This window comes from Balaenoptera borealis, assembly GCF_965194805.1.
Source record: "Balaenoptera borealis genome assembly, chromosome: 14".
Taxonomy (NCBI): Eukaryota; Metazoa; Chordata; class Mammalia; order Artiodactyla; family Balaenopteridae; genus Balaenoptera; species Balaenoptera borealis.
In genome coordinates this window covers 13,477,117-13,502,253 of record NC_138875.1, presented here as the reverse complement: position 1 = coordinate 13,502,253, position 25,137 = coordinate 13,477,117, and the positions used below count along the sequence as shown (strand labels likewise).

At 38.7% G+C, this 25,137-nt stretch overlaps 1 protein-coding gene across 3 annotated transcripts in view; it reads right to left on the bottom strand.

Annotated features, from left to right (window-relative positions):
• PIGN (phosphatidylinositol glycan anchor biosynthesis class N) overlaps positions 1-25,137 on the bottom strand; it is a 122,841-nt gene that overhangs the window by 11,906 nt on the left and 85,798 nt on the right. For 2 of the 3 annotated variants that reach the window (XM_082352980.1, XM_082352979.1), the window contains exon 30: positions 683-1,006. The exons of the other annotated variant lie outside the window; for it this stretch is intronic. In XM_082352980.1, the coding sequence (XP_082209106.1) occupies positions 883-1,006 (124 nt within the window). In that variant the 3' untranslated portion in view covers positions 683-882. Of the gene's footprint in view, positions 1-682; positions 1,007-25,137 lie in introns of those variants that run through there. 3 annotated transcript variants of the gene reach the window in all.

Genomic DNA, 25,137 nt, shown 5'->3' with positions numbered 1-25,137 from the left:
GAAGCCACCGCAATGAGAAACCCATGCACCGCAACAAAGAGTAGCCCCCGCTCTCTGCAACTAGAGAAAGCCTGCGCACAGCAACGAAGACCCAATGCAGCCAAAAATAAATAAATAAAATAAAATTTAAAAAACCTAATCATTTAAGTCTTTTTCCCCATGGACAAGACACAAATAACAAGCTTTTTCTGCTTTTCTATCTCCAGAAATTCCACGCTAATCCAGAAATGGAAAAAAAAAAAAAAAAAAAGTGAAGGTCAAACCTGCATCTAGCTGATTGACTATGAAAACTAAAAAAGCACTAAAAAGCATAAAATAGTATTGCTGAATACTGAAGAAAAATGAAAAACACCTGCAAACATTTTTCTACATATCCTGATTGTCTTTCTAATGTTGTTTAGTAGTTAGAACTACTTGCAAAACAAGTGCTGAGAGTTGATAAATATTTATGGTGCCACCTGGTGATTTACTTCATGTTCAGCCAGTGCATTGATTTTGGATGTGACCAGTACTGCCCCGTCAGGAGCACATTCTCCTCTGCATATAATACAGGAAGCTGTACAGCTGGGGACCAGAGACTGTTACAGGTGCTCTGAAACATCGGTGAGAAGAGTTGCCAACTAAAGGAAAAAATGAAAATGCAGAATGCTTTACTCTGCTTTTCCACAGACGTAACCACAACTTCATGAAAATCCTAAAGAAAATGGAAGCTCCTTTATTCCAGATAACCTGTAAATTCAGAATTCCACATATAATTTCCTTTAGATGAGCAGAGTATGTTATACATTAATATCCATCTTCTTTATGAATCCTTGATAAGATTTTAGTTGACAAGGAGAATGAGAAACAGGATCTGGATGCTGAATGACGGCTTTGGCAACATCATATGAGGTGGCTTTTGGGTCTGCCGCACAGTGTGAGTTTCTTTGTTGTGAGCATCTGTGCCAGGCCATTGAGAAACACCAGAAAGATGGTCATGGACATGACAATCACGTAGTGGCTGATGCTACAGAAGGAGAAAAAGAAACATGTTACAGGCAGAGAGAACACATAAGAGGAAAAGCGTAAGATTCCTCTAACTAATATTTCTAGATGTACAGTTGATCCTTGAATAACTCAGGGATTAGGGATGCCGACCCTCTGAGCAGTCAAAAATCAGCTTATAACTTTATAGTTGGCCCTCAGCATCCAAGGTTCCTAAGTATCTATGGTTTGGCATCCTCACATTCAACCAACCACAGATCTTGTAGTACTGTAGCATTTACTATTGAAAAAAATCCACATATAAGTGGATCCATGCAGTTCAAACCCATGTTGTTCAAGGGTCAACTGTGTAATAAAATACACAGAATTACAGAGGATACCAATGATTTTGAAATAGATATCAATATGTTAAAAAGAACAAATTTGTTGTAGAAGTAGTGATGAACATAATATTTTGAGAGAGCTCCAACAACTATAATGATATGAAAACGTCTGATTGGTATTAGTAGTGCCTGTGTCTTTGTCACCATTAGAAACTGAATTTTTAAATTTAGCTTTTAGAAAAATAAAGATAATTTCCCCCCTCTAATTCTTATATACTCTGAATAATATCCACAGACTCCCCAAGATGTCCCCAAGTTAAGTATTCTGATATTTTAGAGCATGCCATCCCATGTTTTGACATAAGTTAGAAGTACTTTGACAAAACTACCAGCCACAAAGAAAGAAAAATGTTACCCAAACTCAAATTCAGTGAAGTGAAAGTTTTAGTCAAAGAATCTAAACAAAAGAAAAGGGACACATCTCTCTATTAATCTCAGAGTCAAAGCTACTATCCCCTAGACTTCTGGAAAAAGATAGAATACTCTTAAAATTACTCAATCCCAGTTCCCATCTATCAGCAATAATAAATGTTCAGTTTTTCTTTTTAAACACAGTACATAGTACATGGCTTGATGATAAATTTGGAAATATGGAAAGAAATTTAGGACACAGATATGACAACAAATGTGCAACAAAGCAGAGGCTTCCTATAGTGATACTAGTACAGTATTGCCCAAGCTAAGCTTCAGTGCAGATTGGCAAGTTATTTATTCACAATGCCTATCAGAGTTGTGTTTAACTATCTAACTTCATAATAGATTCGTACCTTTTACACCCTTCAACAAAGGTGAAGGGAAGGTTCCGCAGGCCTGTAACCAAGCTGGCTTGATGAAGGGAGGTCATATTTTCTCCCCTTTCCTTTCCTCTACCCCCAACAAACGGAAGTCCTGGTGTGGGTTAAAGAAGCGCCTTCCTAAGAATGGCCCCCAGGACAAGCCCCAGGGAACTTGTCTTAGGGCATCCGGGAAGGTGCCTTTTGGGTGCATGTAAAACAGGCCGATCACAGAGAGGGACATGGAGACTAAGGGGAAAGGGAACAGCAGCCTGCAGGTCTCCCTCCCACCTTCTCAATAAATCCAGTCCAATAGGTGGGCAGCCCCCCAAAATGTCAAACTGCTGGCCCTAGGCCAACCTAGGCAAAGCTTCACTTTGCTGTCAGGTAACTGCCCCATAGGCAAGGCCCCTCAAGGCCAGGAAAGAAGGAACTCTACTGTATGCGGCTTTTATTTATTTATTTATTTTTGGTATTGTTATAAGCTTTTAAGTAAGAACCTCCAGTTGTAAAGCTTTATGGTTTGATAAGATTTCCTTTGGAAAGGCACTGATTCCTATTTAGAATCTTTCTCTAGATTCACTGGTTCATCTTGTAAAGTAAATTTGATATAGAAGATCTGGCTAATTAAAAAATAAGAATGAGAACTAGTTATGTTAGAAATCTGGTTCTGGACTAGGGTAGGCTCCTGACCTAAAAAGAAAACAATAAAATTAGATCTTTAACTGCTAGCCAAATATTAACATTAAGTTAAGATTTTTGAAACGTCTGTTTATTTTCACTGTAAAAATAATGTAATAGAATATTGGACCTGGAAATTTTTTTCTACTTAAATTTATGTGTGTATGTGTTTGTGTGTATGTGTGTTTGTATATATTTTTTTAACCCTGAATGAATATGATATAGCTCTTATCTACCACTTAATTATGTAGATTTTACAAAGCTACTTTCCAACTTTAGTAGCTACAGAGGAAATAAATCACTGATAATTATTTATTTAAAAATGAAAACAATGATAAGACATGTTTATTATTCTACAAAGCCCTTCTGGGAATAAAACTATCTAGATATTTATTTTAACAGAATGCTCTTGAACAACTCATGCCAAAATAGACAAGATTATGTTACTAAAATTATGTGAGTTATGCTGAAATTTTATCACACATAAGTTGGTAACTGGTTGACTGATCTTACTTTAAACATCTTCCAAAGTGGGGCAATTCAAGTTTATCACAGCACAGAGGTGTTAGAAAACTAGCAGCTTTAAAAAAAAAAATCAGAAAAACTTCCTTTTCCAGGAGATGGAGTAGGTGTACTTTCCCCAATTCTTCCTGCCAAGTACAACTAAAAACTCTGGGCATTGTATATAAAAGAAACATAAGAAGACTGAACAGTGGAAAGAATACAGACAGGTTAAGGATCTTGGGACCCAAGGAATGATTACACAGTGGGTAGTTTCCTGGATTTTCTTTTTGCTGGAACAAATTGGCAAACCAGAAATGCCAATGGACATAGCCCAACCCCCCCCCAAACAACCCAACATGATAACAAAAGCCTACTCTCCAGCCAAAGGACAGACAAGGAATGGGGCAGGCCCAAAAGATGGAAAACTTTTAGACAGTAACTGTTCCACTTCAGCCAGAAGCCACAGAAAAAAGGGTGGTTCGGCTCCTACCTGCTCCAGCAAAGGCCGAGTGGGGAGCCTACACTTCCACGCTCACCAGGCTGTGATGAGGTACTCCAACCCCCATATATCCCTGACCCTGAACCCCCATGGCATGAGAGAACGCTGAGTAGGGAAGCTGGTACTTTCACCCAAACCTGGCAGTGACAAGCAATTCCCACTGTCTGACAGTGTCAGTGGAGACCAACGTGAGAAGCCTCGACTTGCACACCCATCCAGCAGTAATAAGGGCCCCCCTCACTGGGGTAGTATCAGAACAGGCCCAGTGGAGAGTCATTCACCTCCGCCCAGAGTTAACAAGGCCATTCCCCTCCCCACTGTGATGTTAGTGGAGGTCATGTAGGGGAGCAATAAGGACTTCCAACCCTTCCTAGCCACGGAAATACCAGGGGAGGCCCAGTGGGGAACTGTAATTCCTTCCCCTGACCTGTAATAACGAGGAGACCCCTTTGGGTGTCAATGGAGGCTGAATGGGGAACCTGGATTTCTACTTCAGTCAGTCAAAAAACAGTTTGGTAGTTTCTTATAAAACTAAACATGCAACTACTGTATGACCCAGCAAGTGTACTTCTGGACATTTATCCCAAAGAAATAAAAGCTGATGTTCACAAGAATGTTTAGAGGCTTAATTCATAATAGCCCCAAACTGGAAATAACCTCAATGTTCTTCAATGGGTGAATGACTAAACAAACTGTGGTACATCCATACTACAGAATACTACTCCGAAATAAAAAGGAATGAACTACTGAAACACACAACAACCTGGATGAATCACCGGAGAATTACGCTGAGCAAAGAAAGCTAATCCCATAATGTTACATACTGTATAATTCCACACATGTAACATTCATGAAATAACAAAACTACAGAAATGAAAAAAAAGATTAATGGTTGCCAGGGGTTAAGGAGGGATGGAAGCAGGAAGGAAGTGGTTTTGCCAATAAAAGGGCAACACGAAGGATCCTGTGTTGATAGAAGCTGTTCTGTATCTTGACAATATGAATGTCAATATCCTAGGTGTTCTACAGCTTTGTTGCATGAAGTTACCCTTGGGGGTAACTGGGTAAAGGGAGTAAAGGATTTCTGTATTATTTCTTACAATCTCATGTGAACCCATAATTATCTCAAAATAAAATGTTTAATTAAAGACAACTGGCAGCTTGCAGACAACACAAAAACAGGAGGTGGGCTGGCTTGCGCTAAAGGGTCATAGATTGCTGACCTCTGCCCTAGGCTGTCAGGTCCCTGGAGGCAGGGACCATGGTCTCTGTTTCTCTCCCCATTGCATCTCTAAGGTCCAATTCAAGGCCTTGTGGGCCCTTCAATCAATATTTGTTAAATTATTAAAAATGGTAATTTGTAATTAAAAGAAATCAGAAAATCTTCTTTTGTTTTATATACCCTGGCAGATTTAACCTGGACTGAAATCAGACTCCCCTAAAATAAAAGTCATAGACATATAATCAAAATTAAATGATAAAAAACAAAATCCCAAAATATTTAAAGAAACAAAGAGTCTCTCCCAAAATGAAGTAAAACTAGCCCTAGGAGATATTAAAACATAAAGATAAATGTAATTCTGGCATTAGAATCAATAATCAGAACCAGGGAAGGGAACAGAAAGCACCGTACACTAAAGATAAAGGAAGCATCACAAAAAACTCATGACTGTTCTGGCTAGGCTCACTTTAATTTTATGGGCACAGGTGAGATTTGGTTCTCATGAATGCCTCAATTCTGACTGCACACTTCTGAATTATTTTTCTGTCTCCAAGTCAAACCATTTAACATCCTTTCTTCTCTCCTCAAAGTTCTATCACCTTCCTCCCCTCTCAGTAGATGACTTTGCTTATTTGAGAAAACTTTATTGAGAGCTAAGAGAGAACTTCTCTTCTTGCCCCAAACCTACTAAAACACCCATATCTGTCCATATTTCTTCCTGCACCTGATCCTGTCTAAAACAAACCCCTCCACTTCTATTTTGGATCCTGTTCCAACTTTCCTACAAAAGGACTTTACTTTTGCAATGATCCCACCCCCTCTCTTATAGAGACATTTTCCCCTTCTCTAAAGTGAGCAAAGCTGTCACCACACAGCTGTGTAATTTCTCTCATCCTAAAAATAAAAGAAAAACTCTCCCAAGATCCCATGGCTTCCTCTGACACCATCCTAATTTAAGGCATTTTAAATTTGATATGTAAAACCCAGCTCTTAATTTCCCAAATCTTCCTTCATCAACCTCACTTTTCTGAGGGGCTTCTCCATCTCAGGAAATGGCTTTACCGTTCATTCACTTGGTTACTCAAGATAAAAAACCTAGGAGTCACCCTTGATTCTCACCTTTTCTTCTCCTAGCACATCCAGTCCATTAACAAATTCTACTCACCTCTCTTTCAGAATACTTTGTAAATCTAGCCTCTTGTTACCATTTTGAATCACTGCCCTAGTCGAAGCTGTCATCATCTCTAGTTTAGAATACTGCAAGAGCCTCTTAACCAATCTTCCTCTTCCCTCTCTCAATCCCTGAGTATGTTCTCCATATTGGCCAAAGTGTTGTTTCCAAATGTAAAGCGTATCAAATACTTCCCTGCTCAAGAGTCTAATGCTTTGCCTTATACTTGGAATAAATTCCTAATTCCTTACAATGACCTTCAAAGCCATAAGTGACATCAACTGTCTTTCTGAACTCTCTCCCTACCATGTTTCTCCTCACACCTTTCTCGTCACAATAACCTTCATGTTTTCAAAAGTAATGACATCGGGAAATGGTTATCATAGAAAGCCAACTTAAAAAAAAAAAACAAAACACCCTGTATATGTTTGCATATAAATTAAGTCTAAAAGGAGATACGTCAACCTGTTGGACAGAGGTTAACTCTGAGACATTGAATTATGTGTGACTTCTTACTTTTTCTACATGCTTTCAGTATTTTCTACAATGAGCTTGTGATACGTTTCTATTTATGTGACGTTTACAAATTATGGTAGGTTTAGACATAGAACTCGTGGCCGAGCTCATAATTATCACAGAAATCTTCAACTCTCTCCAACTTCTGTTCCTCACAGGACATTTCAAAATCTGCAACGGTTCCTGAGATAAAAATCCTCAACCCAATAAGCTGGATATAATGGTCACAATTCCTCATGTTATAAGAAGGTTCACTCCCCAACCCAGAGACTGGAGTTTGGAGTCAGAGGTGAGATGAGGGATGGAGTGCAAACTGCCCAGTCTACAACCTCGAGGATCAAATCCAGGACAGCCCAATCTGACCCTGGTTCCATGGGAAGACCAGGCAAGGAGGTTAGGAGGCAGGTAGATGAAGGAAAGCCATGAGGACTGTAAAAGGTTACACTATAAAACGAATATACAGAATGTGGCCTATCCATACGATGGAACACTATTCAGCAATGAAAGGGAACAAAGTACTGATCCATGCTACAACATAAAGGAATGCCAAAAACATCACACTAACTGGAAGAAGCCAGATGTGAAAGACTACATATTGTACGATTCCATTTATTGAAATGTCCAGAATAGGCAAATCTGTAGAGACAGAAAGCAGATTAGTGGTTTCCGGGGGCCAGGTATGGGAATTGCATAGGACTGAATTAGGCACGGGAGAATTTTTTGAGTGATGGAAATATTCAAATACTAGATTGTGGTGATGGTTGCACAACTCCATAAATCTGCTGAAAATCACTGAAGTGATTTAAATCATTTAAAACCTTAAAATGGATGAATTTTATGATATATAAATTATACCTCAATAAAGCTGTAAAAAAAAAAAAGAAGAGATTATATTCTAGCAGATGTTTTTTCCATTAAATTTTACTATCACTTTTAGGTGTTTTAAAAATCTTTAAAATATTAAATATGACTTGATCTCTTAACAAAGTAGTTTTGTAAAACCAGAAAAGTAGGCGACCCATCCTCAAATTTAGTGACAGTCTATTTATAAAAGGTATTCCACAGATCACCTATCTCCTTGACCTGAAGTGGCCTGAAATCATGGACTCTTGGCTCAGTTAAGCTAACATCATTGGCAGGGAACAGTTGTGAAGCTCATCATCTTCGTGCCATTGAGTCTAAGGCATTCAGTTTGTTATATTTTCCATCAATCAAGTCTTGGTGTCATCATAGCATAGCAGAGTTAAAGGAGCATCAAATTTCTACTTGAAATGAGTTCCGCTGTTCCCACTCTCTCCCCTTGACTTATTTTGACAGCATTTAAATCAGTAATTCTAAAGGTATACATATGAGATGGTAGAGGGACAGGGTCTGTGTGTGGAGGGGCATACAGAATCACCAGGCAGACCTGTTCAACGTGTACAATGGGTGATAAAAGGCTAATTATACTTCTCAATTAGGATAATGGGCAATAGAAGCAGGTCCTATCTGTCAGATGTACTGGGGAAGAAACAGGTTGAGAATCACTGATTTTAATAAAGCTTAGTATTCATTGTCAAGTGTAAAGATATTTTATGGCACTTATTAATTACATTTAGGAGGATATTAAAATATTACTGAACTTAATGATAAGTTTTCACTATATCTAAAGATAGAAGTGATACTTTAGTTGTCATTTATATTTTAATAATGTATAACAATAGTGCATGTAGGAAACAAGGTGCAAATGAATACCACTATCAAACTAAAGTTCAAACTGACGATGATGACTCTTCACCTCATATCAAATACATTGAGAACATAAATTTAAATCTATGTTTTTATAGTTATGAAAATTCCCTCAAAGGAATTTTTTCTCTAGTTTAAAAATGCACTTCTCTCATTATGCAATATAAAAGGCAATACTCTGTAAAGTTTATGGCCTGCTATAAATGAAGAAACTGTGTAAAAGATCAAAAGAAGAAAATGCTAAATTATAGCTCTGTTGGCCCAACTCAGTTTCATGGCCTGGGTAGGATATTTTTCACATGGCTGTTGAAAAAAACACCTGATGCCACAAGGTTCTCCAGAAAACCACTGAAATTACACCTACGGTTTCAGGTGATCATACTGACTGGAGTGTATTCCTTTAAGAGTTTCCATTAAAGCCTGGTAAAATCTGCTCCAAAGATGCATTTTGAACATATTGGACTATACTTACAAACAGATATCCTGTCTTATGCCCTAGCAATGCAATCTTTACTTTTAAAGACACTATTATTTATTAACCTGAAACTCATAGCTGAGGAATCTCTCCAACCTATTTTGAAAACCCACTGCAGTCCCCATGACGGCACTACAGACATTACAGATACATGTCACTACAGACATTACAGATACATGTCAGACTGCATTCATGGGGGTCATTAGCCCCTAGTCCTCTCTCAAATTCTAGGACAGGTTCTCACCATTTATATATTTATAAAGCAATAAAATAGTGAGGACAAAAGGACAACATTCCACTCCTGTGAATAATAGGCATGGAATGGCTGAAGTTATTAACTGTATTACTAACACAAAGAAGTTTGGAAATAAAATTTGTCACAAAGGGAAACCACTGCAGGAGCACAATTCAAATAACCCTGGTTCCCATTAAGGAAATTCTGACAGTAAGTTTAATAATATCTGCAACATGACAAGGAACTGCTCAGCTTTTCAAATGTATATCCACATAGGAATAATTAGAAAGCCAAAACTTAAAAGCAATATTCTCACAAATAAAATGCAGGAAAAAGTAGAATAATGAAGTTTTGATAGGTGAACCTTATTATATGGTGCTTTAGTTTTGGATCTTGAAGTGTATTTTCCCACACTATCCAAGCCTTTTCCTGGCAATCAATCAGATGCTTATGAAGATGCATGAACCACTTCTGCGCATTAGACCTGCGTCACATGGTTCACTGCGGCACTATATGCCATTACTGCTACACAGGATGCAAAGGAAAGATTTTAGAATTCTAACTCACCAACAAGAGCAGCAGCAGCAACGAAAACCTCACCTTGCAGCATCAACTGGGGCAATTCCACTTAGAAAGCTTAATTCCACTAACTCAGATTTCATTTTGTCTCTCCATCCCAACCTCTTCCACCTCCCTGATCCCCATCATCTTCCTTTCTTAAGTAGGCATCTTTTGTACAATACAATAAAAGACAAAGAAGACAAACAGAGCAGAGCAAGAAGATATTTCAGCAGGAAAGACTGGGAGAGGATGTGGGTAATTTATGTAGGATAGTTCAATGTTCTCAGCCTGATGAACAGAACTGAGCTCTGAAATCTGAAGTCTCTCAGAGCAAGCATCCCATTTTACCCATGGGAGTTAGACTCGTGACGATGAAGCATTGAGACTGAGATAAACTGAGGTTTAACATAACTTATTAACTGGCTATGCCTTTATTCTCTTCCCATCCACTCTGGATTTTTAATGTTGTATAGATGAGGATGTGAAGATTACACCAGGACAAAAGGCATAAACCAGGACTGCTCCAGGTAAACCTGGACATATGATCACTGTATGTGTAGGGTAGCTCTCTTTATAAAAAAATACTATTACCACAAAATATTTCTACAGCACAATTTTTACCCTGTATAGCATTAATTAATTATATACTATTTTAATATGTAATATAAATGAAGTACAGACTGAAACACGGAGTTAACGTCCTTTTCTCATGGCTAGTGCTGCTGAGGGAGGGGTCATTAATGCATTCACAGCCTACAAGTGCTAATGCACCATTCTGTTTCCCTTGGTTTGAATGATGCTCATTGTTTGTTTTATGCCTCTGCAGTCTCTTTTTTGCTATTATTTTGTGCTCTGATGAACACTTTATTTCCCATGATGGTTGTGTAAAGGAATGCAAGGAAGAGGCCTGGAGGTACCACATGTGTGCCAAGAAGAATGTCACGCTAGATATTAAATTCAAGTTTTGCAATGGGTCAAAGCCTCTTTTAGTAACAAAAATAAAGATAGATAAACTGGACTACATCAAAATTTAAAACTTCTGTGCAAAGGACATAATCAACAGAGTGAAAAAGCAAACTACAGAATGGGAGAAAATATTTGCAAATCATATATCTGATAAGGGGTTAATGTCCAAAATACACAATGAACTCCTACCACTCAACAATAAAAAACCAAATAACTCAACTTAAAAATGGGCAAAGGACTTGATCAGATATTTTTGCCAAAGAAGACATACAAGTAGCCAACAAGCACATGAAGAATGCTCATCACGAACCATTAGGGAAATGCAAATCAAAACTACAACGCAATATATACTTCACACCCAACAGGGTGGCTACTATCAAAAAAAGAAAAGAAAACAAGGATTGGTGAGAATGTGGAGAAATTAGTCTTCTGCACTACTGGTAGGAATAAAATGGCACAACTGCTATGAAAAACATTATGGCAGTTCCTCAAAAGATTAAAAACAGAACTACCATATGATCCAGCATTCTCATTTCTGGGTGTGTATCTCAAAGAACTGAAAGCAGGGCCTTGAATGGATAATGAACACCCATGTTATAGCAGCATTATTCACAATAGCCAAAGGTGGGAGCAACCTACGTGCCCACTGATGGATGAATGGATAGACAAAATGTGATATACACATACAGTGGAATACTATTCAGCCTTCAAAAGGAAGGAAATTCTGATACATGCTACAACATGGATGAACCTTCAGGACATGACCCTAAGTGAAATTAGCCAGATACGAAAGGACAAATATTGTGTGATTCCACCTATACGAGGTACCTAGAGTCGCCAAACTCATAGAGACAGGAAGTAGAAAAGTGGATTCCAGGGGCTGAGGGGAAGGGAAAATGGGGAGCTGCTGTTTAATGGGTATAGAGATTCAGTTATGCAAGATGAAAAAGTTCTGGAGATTAGTTGTACAGCAATGTGAATATATTTAATAAAACTGAGCTGTACACTTGAAAATGGTTAAGGTGTTTTTTTAATGTTATGTATATATTACTATAAGTTTTTTAAATAAAACAAAAACATTATCAAGGAAAAAGACTGTCAAAGTTGGCAATCTGGATTTAGTGCAAGGTACTATGACATGGTAACGGGCCCTGTAACATCACTGAAGCCTGGGAGGACAGACCTTGAAGGAAGCAGGAAAAAATTATGCCTGGAAGCACAGAATAACTTCAGGGATCAAAAGAGAATTGAAGCCTGACTGTTAAGGTTATGACACCAGGAGCACTTAAGGATAACGCTTAATCACCCTGACGGTGCTGGTTTAGTTAGCTCCTCCATTTCCAGACACACATTCTACCCCACCCGTCACTCCATGGAATGAACTTGTATAAAAAAGGCAGTCAAGATTCTTAACTCCTAGGCAATAATTCACTTGTGGAAGTAACATCTAAAATATTAAAGCTCCAGTAGAACCAAAGTACATGGCTGCTCACTTATATGCCAACAGAATGTACACTGTAGTTTCGTATTCAAGGTTCTCCAAGTTAAGGTTCCCAAAGGCTATTTTCTGGAAATTTGTTTATCCAAAACCTAAGGTTTCTGAAATTCAACTTATTTATCACACTCCAGATGAGTAGGCATTGGGCTTTTTCACCTCTATGCTTTGCTCATATCCATTTTGTCTGCTGAAAATACTCTAAGTTCCCTAACTGAAATTATACCCTTCATTCAAGGCCCAGTTCAAACGCTGACCTTGAGCAATGTTTTCTCAGTCATTGAAGTCGGAATTGAAGCGGGCTCCATCTGGTATTCACATAACGCTTAAGCACATGCTGCCTCGTATTACAGTTATTCTGTCTTACAACCCTGAATGCAGGGGCCATGTGTCAGAGTCATATCCTTCCAGGGCTGGAATATTCCTTATAAGTTATACAGTAGAAATTCCCCCTCAGTGCTTGAATTCCCTACGAAAAACTCTGACGCAGGAGTTATCTATCTCTAGCAGTGGGGCATCACCAAGTCTTGAGGAGGCAATCCCATTCATCTTTGGGTCCTTGGTAACACCTGGGAATGCTTCATGGATGGTGAGTGCTCACTATATACTTTTTCCTGAAGAAATGATCTATACATTAAATGTACATATAATGCAAAAAACTGAAACCTAGGTATTCCATGTTATTGTTAAAGTCTTTCAGAGCCAGTTTCCTCTGCTGTAAAGTAGAAATAATTATATTTTCTTCACATCATTGTCATTAAAACTAATGAAATAACCTATATAAAACTCCTAATACACTGTGTGCAATAAATGACATTTTAATACTAATTATTATATCAGTTTAATACCTTTCTCAATAATCCTTAACTTTACCCATTTGTTGCTTAATTTAATCTGGCTTTTCCCCAGATTTGGGTATGTTTTTTTCTGTGGCAAAACAATCCAATCCTCCAAATAGTTTCTGGAAACTTCTAGTGATCCCAGAAAGGAGGAGAGATAAACATGATTGCATTAAATTCCTTAAAACAGTTTAACTTAACATTTCTAAAGAAAGACATTGCAGAATTTTCCAGAGAAAAACGGTGACTATCTTTAAACAAGCAACATGAAAGACTGGGAAAGAGAGAAAATAATTTTTGGACAAAGAAGGATACAGGACTTCCAGAGTGGATCAAGGGCTGATGTTGATGCCAGAAGGTGGAAAATGAAATGCTAAAAAGGGTATTCTTTCTCTTTCTCTCTCTTTCCCTCCCTCTCTTCTTCCCTGCCTCCTCCCCACCCCTCCCTTTCTCTTTTTCGTCCTTCTTTTCTTCTTTCTTTTTCTTCTTTTTGATGAAACAGTATATTACTGGAGAGGAAGAAAAGGTAATTTGAAGGGTTGGTGTTGAGGGGAACGTTCTGCTAATTAAGTTTTAGATGAAAGACTGAAGATGACAGAAAGGGAACAGGACCAACAGTGCTGAATGGAATGGGATCCATGAAGAACTGACAAGAGATGGATGTGAGCAAGAGGGCACAATGTAATGAGAAAGACAGGCTTAGGGTTGTTGCTCAATAGGTACTTGTTGAGTGAAAGCATGAAAGACTAAATAAGTCAGTAAGTGGGGGAAAAGGTCCTGAATTCTGGGATCCAATGCTGAAAAGAAATCTCCTCTACTGGAGTCCTGAGTATAAGGTAACCAAGGTCAGCAAAGGTGACACAGCTAACGAAAATTTCTGTTCAGGGCCTTGCTCATGGGTATCTTGATTCATCACTATGTCCTTGAATTTGCCCTGGACTCTCTGTAGCCCCAGCAAAAGTCCTTCTAGGGCACACACAAAGCCTCAGAATTTCATAAGCATTACAGTACTGCAGCGTTTCTTTAACCGTATCTTTTAACTCTCCTAGGAACAGAGTCTTCTTTATGTCACAAGGTTTTTCTCTCAACCACCAATATGAGACTATCTGTTGCCATCTTCTGACATAAATAAGACGCCACTTTGCCAGCCGTGCAGTTTGGCAGTGTGTGCTTGGGTCTGTGGTGCTTGTCGGCAACCTGCATGCCCCGTGACGGCCTTCCCCTAGCAGGAAGCTGCCACCGGCCTCATTCCCTGCTTCTCAGTATTTTCTCTTTGAGGACACAACTCCGCTCTGTATACTCAACAAAGGCCTCTGGCCCAAAACAGGACTTTTCTGACCTAAGATGCCCTTACTCTTGGCTCATTCCCTCCTAATCAATATTTCTTTCTCCTGTAAATCCTAGATTTATATTATTCAAAACTTTGCACTGAATGGTTCCTTTGCAACAATCACAAACGTGGGATTAGACACAGAGCCACTTTTCAAAAAGAGGTTATTAGAATTACAAAACAAAGACTCCGGGGAATTCTAAGTAGAGGCACTTAGGGGCAGTGGGAATACACAGCCCTGGTGCCCAAGTGCTGCCTCCCTGACCTGCTCAGCCATTTACAGGCTCTGTGGCATGAGCAAGTCGCACTCTCCTTAGGGCCACGGGGTCCTTAACTGTAAAATGAGGCAGTAAATATATCTGTGGTGGAAAATAATGTGTACTTCACAGTGCTATGATAAAGAGCACATGAAATAATGTGCTGGAAGATACTGTAAACATGGTGGCACAATACCAGTGTTGGTTATTAGTGCTACAGCTGTGACCGGGGGCAAGCCTTTGACTGGCATCCTGAGCCTCCTACTCAAGTTTGAGCTTCTGTCTTGTTTTGCTTTTTGCCAAATATAAACGGATTCCCTGGTCTCTGAACTGCCTGTATCATGCCTCTCAGGGCCCATGTCTCAAATAACCAACTACTGGGTACCAGATTCTGTGTTGCAATGCCCTGCTCTGACCTTGCGGGGATGGGTCACTACTCTACTCTGTGAATGGGCTTCCTACATTTGAGCCCCGATGCTGGACCCCAGTTTTGACAGAGGGTAACCAGATCTAGGGATATTCATGCCTTCCAACTATAATATCGTTCCTCACACCACTCATGGGTGAAACAAAATGATAACAAAATCTTAAAAGGAGGTGTGAGGGTATTCCCATGTGATAACTGCCCTATTTCTCCTTCATTTTCCAATTAAGCTTGAAAGAGTGGTCTGGACTTATAACTCTACTTCCTGACCTCCCATTTCATTTATGACTTTCCCTTTAATTTTTTTTTTTGAATTGGAACCTTTTTTGTTGTTGTTGTTGTTTCAGTGTATTAATATACTTATTTCCTGTTTCTCTTCCTCTTCATTTTTTTTTTTAATTAGTCATCAATTTTATACACATCAGTGTATACATGTCAATCCCAATCGCCCAATTCAGCACACCCCCACCCCCACCCCCCCGCGGCTTTCCCCCCTTGGTGTCCATACGTTTGTTCTCTACATCTGTGTCTCAATTTCTGCGCTGCAAACTGGTTCATCTGTACTATTTTTCTAGGTTCCACAAATATGCATTAATATACGATAGTTTTTCTCTTTCTGACTCACTCTGTATGACAGTCTCTAGATCCATCCACGTCTCAACAAATGACCCAATTTCGTTCCGTTTTATGGCTGAGTAATATTCCATTGTATATATGCACCACAACTTCTTTATCCATTCGTCTGTCGATGGGCATTTAGGTTGCTTCCATGACCTGGCTATTGTAAACAGTGCTGCAGTGAACATTGGGGTGCATGTGTCTTTTTTTTTTTTTTTTTTTAACATCTTTATTGAAGTATAATTGCCTTACAATGGTGTGTTAGCTTCTGCTTTATAACAAAGTGAATCAGTTATACATATACAATATGTTCCCATTTCTCTTCCCTCTTGCATCTCCCTCCCTCCCACCCTCCCCATCCCACCCCTCTAGGTGGTCACAAAGCACCGAGCTGATCTCCCTGTGCTGTGCGGCTGCTTCCCACTAGCTATCTATTTTACATTTGGTAGTGTATATATGTCCATGACACTCTCTTACCCTGTCACATCTCACCCCACCCCCTCCCCATATCCTCAAGTCCATTCTCTAGTAGGTCTGTGTCTTTATTCCCGTCTTGCCACTAGGTTCTTCATGGCCTTTTTTTTTTTTTTTTTCCCTTAGATTCCGTATATATGTGTTAGCATACTGTATTTGTTTTTCTCTTTCTGACTTACTTCACTCTGTATGACAGACTCTAACTCCATCCACCTCATTACAAATACCTCCATTTCATTTCTTTTTATGGCTGAGTAATATTCCATTGTATATATGTGCCACATCTTCTTTATCCATTCATCTGTCGATGGACATTTAGGTTGCTTCCATGTCCTGGCTATTGTAAATAGAGCTGCAATGAACATTTTGGTACATGACTCTTTTTGACCTATGGTTTTCTCAGGGTATATGCCCAGTAGTGGGATTGCTGGGTCGTATGGTAGTTCTATTTGTAGTTTTTTAAGGAACCTCCATACTGTTCTCCATAGTGGCTGTATCAATTTACATTCCCACCAACAGTGCAAGAGGGTTCCCTTTCCTCCACACCCTCTCCAGCATTTATTGTTTCTAGATTTTTTGATGATGGTCATTCTGACCGGTGTGAGATGATATCTCATTGTAGTTTTGATTTGCATTTCTCTAATGATTAATGATGTTGAGCATTCTTTCATGTGTCTGTAGGCCATCTGTATATCTTCTTTGGAGAAATGTCTATTTAGGTCTTCTGCCCATTTTTGGATTGGGTTGTTCGTTTTTTATTGAGCTGCATGAGCTGCTTGTAAATCTTGGAGATTAATCCTTTGTCAGTTGCTTCATTTGCAAATATTTTCTCCCATTCTGAGGGTTGTCTTTTAGTCTTGTTTATGGTTTCCTTTGCTGTGCAAAAGCTTTGAAGTTTCATTAGGTCCCATTTATTTATTTTTGTTTTTATTTCCATTACTCTAGGAGGTGGATCAGAAAAGATCTTGCTGTGATTTATGTCAAAGAGTGTTCTTCCTATGTTTTCCTCTAAGGGTTTTATAGTGTCCGGTCTTAGATTTAGGTCTCTAATCCATTTTGAGTTTACTTTTGTGTATGGTGTTAGGGAGTGTTCTAATTTCATTCTTTTACATGTAGCTGTCCAGTTTTCCCAGCACCACTTATCGAAGAGACTGTATTTTCTCCATTGTACATCCTTGCCTCCTTTGTCATAGATTAGTTGACCATAGGTGCATGGGTTTATCTCTGGGCTTTCTATCTTGTTCCATTGATCTATGTTTCTGTTTCTGTGCCAGTACCATATTGTCTTGATTACTGTAGCTTTGTAGTATAGTCTGAAGTCAGGGAGTCTGATTCCTCCAGCTCCGTTTTTTTCCCTCAAGACTGCTTTGGCTATTCGGGGTCTTTTGTGTCTCCATACAAATTTTAAGATGATTTGTTCTAGTTCCATAAAAAATGCCATTGGTAATTTGATAGGGATTGCATTGAATCTGTAGATTGCTTTGGGTAGTATAGTCATTTTCACAATATTGATTCTTCCAATCCAAGAAAATGGTATATCTCTCCATCTGTTGGTATCATCTTTAATTTCTTTCATCAGTGTCTTATAGTTTTCTGCATACAGGTCTTTTGTCTCCCTAGGTTGGTTTATTCATAGGTATTTTATTCTTTTTGTTGCAATGTAAATGGGAGTGTTTCCTTAATTCCTCTTTCAGATTTTTCATCATTAGTGTATAGGAATGCAAGAGATTTCTGTGCATTAATTTTGTATCCTGTAACTTTACCAAATTCATTGATTAGCTCTAGTAGTTTTCTGGTGGCATCTTTAGGATTCTCTATGTATAGTATCATGTCATCTGCAAACAGTGACAGTTTTACTTCTTCTTTTCCGATTTGTATTCCTTTTATTTCTTTTTCTTTTCTGATTGCCGTGGCTAGGACTTCCAAAACTATGTTGAATAATAGTGGTGAGAGTGGACATCCTTGTCTTGCTTCTGATCTTAGAGGAAATGCTTTCAGTTTTTCACCATTGAGAGTGATGTTTGCTGTGGGTTTGTCGTATATGGCCTTTATTATGTTGAGGTAGGTTCCCTCTATGCCCACTTTCTGGAGAGTTTTTATCAGAAATGCGTGTTGAATTTTGTCAAAAGCTTGTTCTGCATCTATTGAGATGATCATATGGTTTTTATTCTTCAATTTGTTAATATGGTGTATCACATTGATTGATTTGCGTATATTGAAGAATCCTTGCATCCCTGGGATAAATCCCATTTGATCACGGTGTATGATCCTTTTAATGTGTTGTTGGATTCTGTTTGCTAGTATTTTGTTGAGGATTTTTGCATCTATATTCATCAGTGATGTTGGTCTGTAATTTTCTTTTTTTGTAGTGTCTTTGTCTGGTTTTGGTATCAGGGTGATGGTGGCCTCATAGAATGAGTTTGGGAGTGTTCCTTCCTCTGCAATTTTTTGGAAGAGTTTGAGAAGGATGGGTGTTAGCTCTTCTCTAAATATTTGATAGAATTCACCTGTGAAGCCATCTGGTCCTGGACTTTTGTTTGTTGGAAGATTTTTAATCACAGTTTCAATTTCATTACTTGTGATTGGTCTGTTCATATTTTCTATTTCTTCCTGGTTCAGTCTTGGAAGGTTATACCTTTCTAAAAATTTGTCCATTTCTTCCAGGTTGTCCATTTTATTGTCATAGAGTTGCTTGTAGTAGTCTCTTAGGATGCTTTGTATTTCTGCAATGTCTGTTGTAACTTCTCCTTTCTCATTTCTAATTTTATTGATTTGAGTCCTCTCCCTCTTTTTCATGATGAGTCTGGCTAATGGTTTATCAATTTTGTTTATCTTCTCAGAGAATCAGCTTTTAGTTTTATTGATCTTTGCTATTGTTTTCTTTGTTTTTATTACATTTATTTCTGCTCTGATCTTTATGATTTCTTTCCTTCTGCTAGCCTTGGGGGTTTTTTTTTTGTTCTTCTTTCTGTAGTTCCTTTAGGTGTAAGGTTAGATTGTTATTTGAGATTTTTCTTGTTTCTTGAGGTAGGCTGGTATAGCTATAAACTTCCCTCTTAGAACTGCTTTTGCTGCATCCCATAGCTTTTGGATCATCGTGTTTTCATTGTCATTTGTCTCTAGGTGTTTTTTGATTTCCTCTTTGATTTCTTCAGTGATCTCTTGGTTATTTAGTAACATATTGTTTAGCCTCCATGTTTTTGTGTTTTTTACGTATTTTTCCCTGTAATTCATTTCTAATCTCATAGCGTTGTGGTCAGAAAAGATGCTTGATATGATTTCAATTTTCTTAAATTTACTGAGGCTTGATTTGTGACCCAAGATGTGATCTATCCTGGAGAATGTTCTGTGCGCACTTGAGAAGAAAGTGTAATCTGCTGTTTCTGGATGGAATGTCCTATATATATCAACTAAATCTATCTGGTCTATTGTGTCATTTAAAGCTTGTGTTTAATAATAAATATTATAAATAAAATAAATAAATTTTCATTTTGGATGATCTGTTCATTGGTGTAAGTGAGGTGTTAAAGTTCCCCACTATTATTGTGTTATTGTCTATTTCCTCTTTTATAGCTGTTAGCAGTTGCTTTATGTATTGAGGTGCTCCTATGTTGGGTGCATATATATTTATAATTGTTATATCTTCTTCTTGGATTGCTCTCTTAATCATTATGTAGTGTCCTTCCTTGTCTCTTGTAATATTCTTTATTTTAAAGTCTATTTTATCTGATATGAGTATGGCTACTCCAGCTTCCTTTTGATTTCCATTTGCATGGAATATCTTTTTCCATCCCCTCACTTTCAGTCTGTATGTGTCTCTAGGTCTGAAGTGGGTCTCTTGTAGACAGCATATAGGTGGGTCTTGTTTTTGCATCCATTCAGCAAGCCTGAGTCTTTTGTTGGAGCATTTAATGCATTCACGTTTAAGGTAATTATTGATATGTATGTTCCTATGACCATTTTCTTAATTGTTTTGGGTTTGTTTTTGTAGGTCCTTTTCTTCTCTTGTGTCTCCCACTTAGAGAAGTTTCTTTAGCATTTGTTGTAGAGCTGGTTTGGTGGTGCTGAATTCTCTTAGCTTTTGCTTGTCTGTAAAGCTTTTGATTTCTCCATCGAATCTGAATGAGATCCTTGCTGGGTAATCTTGGTTGTAGGTTCTTCCCTTTCATCAATTTAAGTATATCATGCCACTCCCTTCTGGCTTGTAGAGTTTCTGCTGAGAAATCAGCTGTTAACTGTATGGGAGTTCCTTTGTATGTTATTTGTCGTTTTTCCCTTGCTGCTTTCAAAAATTTTTGCTTTAATTTTTGCCAATTTGATTACTATGTGTCTCAGCGTGTTTCTCCTTGGGTTTATCATGTATGGGACTCGCTGCACTTCCTGGATGTGGGTGGCCATTTCCTTTCCCATGTTAAGGAAGTTTCTGATTATAATCTCTTCAAATATTTTCTCTGGTCCTTTCTCTCTCTCTTCTCCTTCTGAGACGCCTATAATGAGAATGCTGTTGGGTTTAATATTGTCCCAGAGGTCTCTTAGGCTGTCTTCATTTCTTTTCATTCTTTTTTCTTAATTCTGTTCCGCAGCAGTGAATTCCACCATTCTGTCTTCCAGGTCACTTATCTGTTCTTCTGCCTCAGTTATTCTGCTATTGAGTCCTTCTAGTGTAGTTTTCATTTCAGTTATTGTATTGTTCATCTCTGTTTGTTTGTTCTTTAATTCTGTTGGGTCTTTGTTAAACATTTCTTGCATCTTCTCGATCTTTGCCTCCATTCTTTTTCCGAGGTCCTGGATCATCTTCACTATCATTATTCTGAATTCTTTTTCTGGAATGTTGCCTATCTCCACTTCACTTAGTTGTTTTTCTGGGGTTTTATCTTGTTCCTTCATCTGGTACATAGCCCTCTGCCTTTTCATCTTGTCTATCTTTCTGTGAATGTGGTTTTTGTTCCACAGGCTGCAGGATTATAGTTCTTCTCGCTTCTGCTGTCTGCCCTCTGGTGGATGAGGCTATCTAAGAGGCTTGTGTAAGTTTCCTGATGGGAGGGACTGGTGGTGGGTAGAGCTGACTGTTGCTCTGGTAGGCAGAGCTCAGTAAAACTTTAATCTGCTTGACTGCTGATGGGTGGGGCTGGGTTCCCTCCCTGTTGGTTGTTTGGCCTGAGGCAACCCAACACTGGAGACCACCCGGGCTCCTTGTTGGGGCCAATGGTGGACTCTGGGAGAGCTCACACCAAGGAGCACTTCCCAGAACTTCTGCTGCCAGCGTCCTTTTCCTCACGGTGAGCTACAGCCACCCCCTGCCTCTGCAGGAGACCCTCCAACACTAGCAGGTAGGTCTGGTTCAGTCTCCCCTTGGGTCACTGCTCCTTCCCCTGGGTCCCGACATGCACACTACTTTGTGTGTGCCCTCCAAGAGTGGAGTCTCTGTTTCCCCCAGTCCTGTCAAAGTCCTGCAATCAAATCCCGCTAGCCTTCGAAGTCTGATTCTCTAGGAATTCCTCCTCCCGTTGCTGGACCCCCAGGTTGGGAAGCCTGACGTGGGGCTCAGAACCTTCACTCCAGTGGGTGGACTTCTGTGGTATAAGTGTTCTCCCATCTGTGAGTCACCCACCCAGCAGTTATGGGATTTGATTTTACTGTGATTGCGCCCCCTCCTACCGTCTCACTGTGGCTTCTCCTTTGTCTTTGGATGTGGGGTATCTTTTTATGGTGAGTTCCAGTGTCTTCCTGTTGATGACTGTCCATTAGCTAGTTGTGATTCCGGTGCTCTCACAAGAGGGAGTGAGAGCACGTCCTTCTACTCTGCCATCTTGGTTCAGGGCTTCCCTTTAATTTTTATCTGAGGCATACACACAGTATTAAAAAAGCAAAATAAGGGAGAAAGACTTACAATGAAAAGTAATACCCCTCATTCTTTCTTACCCACTTCTCAAGCAACCACTCTAACTGCTTCCCTTTTTAGACCTTCTGGTGGTTACCTCTTTGACATGAATTAGTATCTTTACATTGCTGTTTATTGATGCAACAATTTAAAACATCATTTATTAAGTCTCTGTTAGGCAAGAGGAGGATTTGGCTGACTTATACCATACCTTACTCATGTCAATTTTAGGTAGTTATTTTAGTTCTTCTATTTTTCCTTATGAATCAACTTTGAAGTATAATTTATATATAAGAAAATGGAACCATTTTAAGTATCTGGTTAAATGAGTATTGACAAATGATTCACCCATGTAACCATCATCACAGTCAAGATGTAGAACACTTCCATCACTCCAAAAGTTTCCACATGCCCATTTATAGGCAGCCTTACCCTAATTCCCAGGCCCAGACAACAACTGATCAGCTTTCTGTGACTATAGATTAATTCTGTCTGTTTTAGAATTTTACATAAATGTAATAATACAATATATACTCTTAATGTACCTGGTTTCTTTCACTCATTATAAAATTTCTAAGATTCATCCATGTAGTTGGGTTCATCAGTCGTTCATTTCTTTTTATTAATAAGTAGTTTTCCATTTTATGGATATAGCATAATTTGTTTATCCATTCAAGTGCTGATAAACATCTGGGTTGTTTCCAGATTTTGGTTATTATTAATAAAGCTACTATGAAAATTCCTGTACAAGTCTTCTGTGTACATATTTTTTCCTTCTCTTGGGTAGGTATCTAGGAATAGAATGCTATTCTATTCAGAATAGCAATCAGAGGGTAGTCTTAAGTTTTTAAGAAAGTCTTGTTTTCCTCTAGGTCTAACTCACAAATAGGATAGTTGCCAGTAAGTTGTGGGTATGTAATAAAAATTGCTATGTCATGTTTTAGGATGAGCAGGAGGGGTGCCTGCCTCTGCCCTTTGGGCCGGGGTGGAAGGAAGCTATGAATGCTAGAGTGGAGGACAATTTTTCTATGAGGTAGAAGCACATGTGTCATAGCAGTGAAATTCTTCACATCTCCTCAGCCTCTTTCCAGGTGTCCTCTGGTTTTTCCCTGGGAGTAAAAGGCAGAAAGTAGTACTTCCTGTGTGGGGATGAAGGAAGGAGGAAAGAGGCCATGGAGAGCCCATTGGTACCATCACTGGACTGGGAGACATGCAGTTAATCCCCTTCCTCATTCCTATGCTCCGTATTACTGTCCGACTGAGTCTGGAGCCTCTGGGCTTCCCTGTTCCTTTGGCAACACTCACTGATAGATTCTGGGCTGCTGCTTCCTCTCTCAGATTATCCATCTTCTAGGAATTTGTTGAACTTGCATTTGCTGATGGTCATTTTTCTATTCTCTTCACTTTTGCTGGGTTTGTTATTTTATTGAAGACTTGGTAGAGAGGAGAAAAATGATTATCTTTGGTCTGTGGTCCTCACCCAGAAATCAATGGATTTGATTCAGTGCAGACGTCTAGTACTAAATCTTACCACTGAACCGTCCCTGGCCAAGCTCATCAATGACCCACTGTTTAATCCAATGCATATCTTTATGTCTTCTCCTACTTACTCTCTCTGTAACATCTCGATAACCTCCCTCCTTCCTGAATGTTCTTTTGATCTCCACCACACTACTCTCACCTGGTTTCCTCCTGCCTTTCTGGCCACTTCTTTCAGCCTCATTGCCACACCTCCTGTTCTCTACCCATAAATATCAGTGGTTCCTTAAGATGCCATTAGATCTTGGCCTTTATTTACGCTACACATTCTCCCTAGATCTTGTGACCCAATGTGCTCTTCTAAATGCTACTCTTGCAGTGTCTAAACAGCCCCTCTCCTGACAAGCCTTCCCTTACCCTGCAAGGCTGAGGTAGGTGCCCTGACTAATGTCCTCACAGCACCCAAGAGACTATTCTAGAAATTCCCACACTGCACCATATTGTCTGCTCATGAGTCTGTTTCCTCCTCCAAACTTAAGCTCCCTGAGAGCCTGAGAATGTGCTTTTCATCCCCAGGAATTCACCTGGTGCATAGTGGGTGATCAATAAATATTTGCCCTGTTGAATTGAGATCATGGATATTTAAAAATGCTTTGTGTTTTATGCGTGTTATTACTAGTAATAACAGTGAAATTTGTACTTTGAAGAAAAAAATCTGCCAAGTAAAGATAAACCTCAAGTGAATCAGAGAAAATCAAATCCTTAATTTGTGTAATATAAATTAATGATGCTGTGCAGAAATTAATGATGCACATCTTCATGTGAGAATTATATCCTCTTCATTCCTTTGCACCTCTTTAGAGCCAAAACCAATATAAATTTCTCCCATCAAAAAGTCTGAAACCCATGTTATAGCAGCATTATTCACAATAGCCAAAAGGGGGAAGCAACTCAAGTGTCCACTGATGGATGAATGGGTAAACAAAATGTGGTCTGTACATACAATGGAACATTATACAGCCTTCAAAAGGAAGGATATTCTGACACATGCTATAACAGGGATGAACCTTGAATACATTATGCTAAGTGAAATAATTCAGTCACAAAAGGGCAAATACTGTACAATTTAATTTATGTGAGCTATCCTAGAGTAGTCAAATACATAGAAACAGAAATTAAAATGGTGGTTGCCAGGGCTGGTAGAGATGGGGAATGAGGAGTTTTTTGCAAGATGCAAACCATTATGGAGATGGAATGATAATGATAGTTGTACAACAATGTGAGTGTCCTTAATGCCACTGAATTCTACACTTGAAAAGGGTTAAGAAGGTAAATTTTATATTATGTATATTTTGCTACAATTAAGAATAAAATAAAAAGTCTCATATGTAAAAATGCTATATTTTGTCAGAATATTTTCCAAACAAAATTCTGACCTATGTTTAAAATGAAAATAAATTAATCAAATTATGGAGAGAATAAGGAGAGGTATCTCAAATACAAGAAACACTATGAAGGATAAAAAAATAGAACTGCAGAGTAATATTAATAATAATAGTTTCCATTTATTGGAGCTTATTTGATGCCAGGCACTGTGCTAAATGCTTTAGATGGATTAATTCATTCAAAACGACAAGAGACA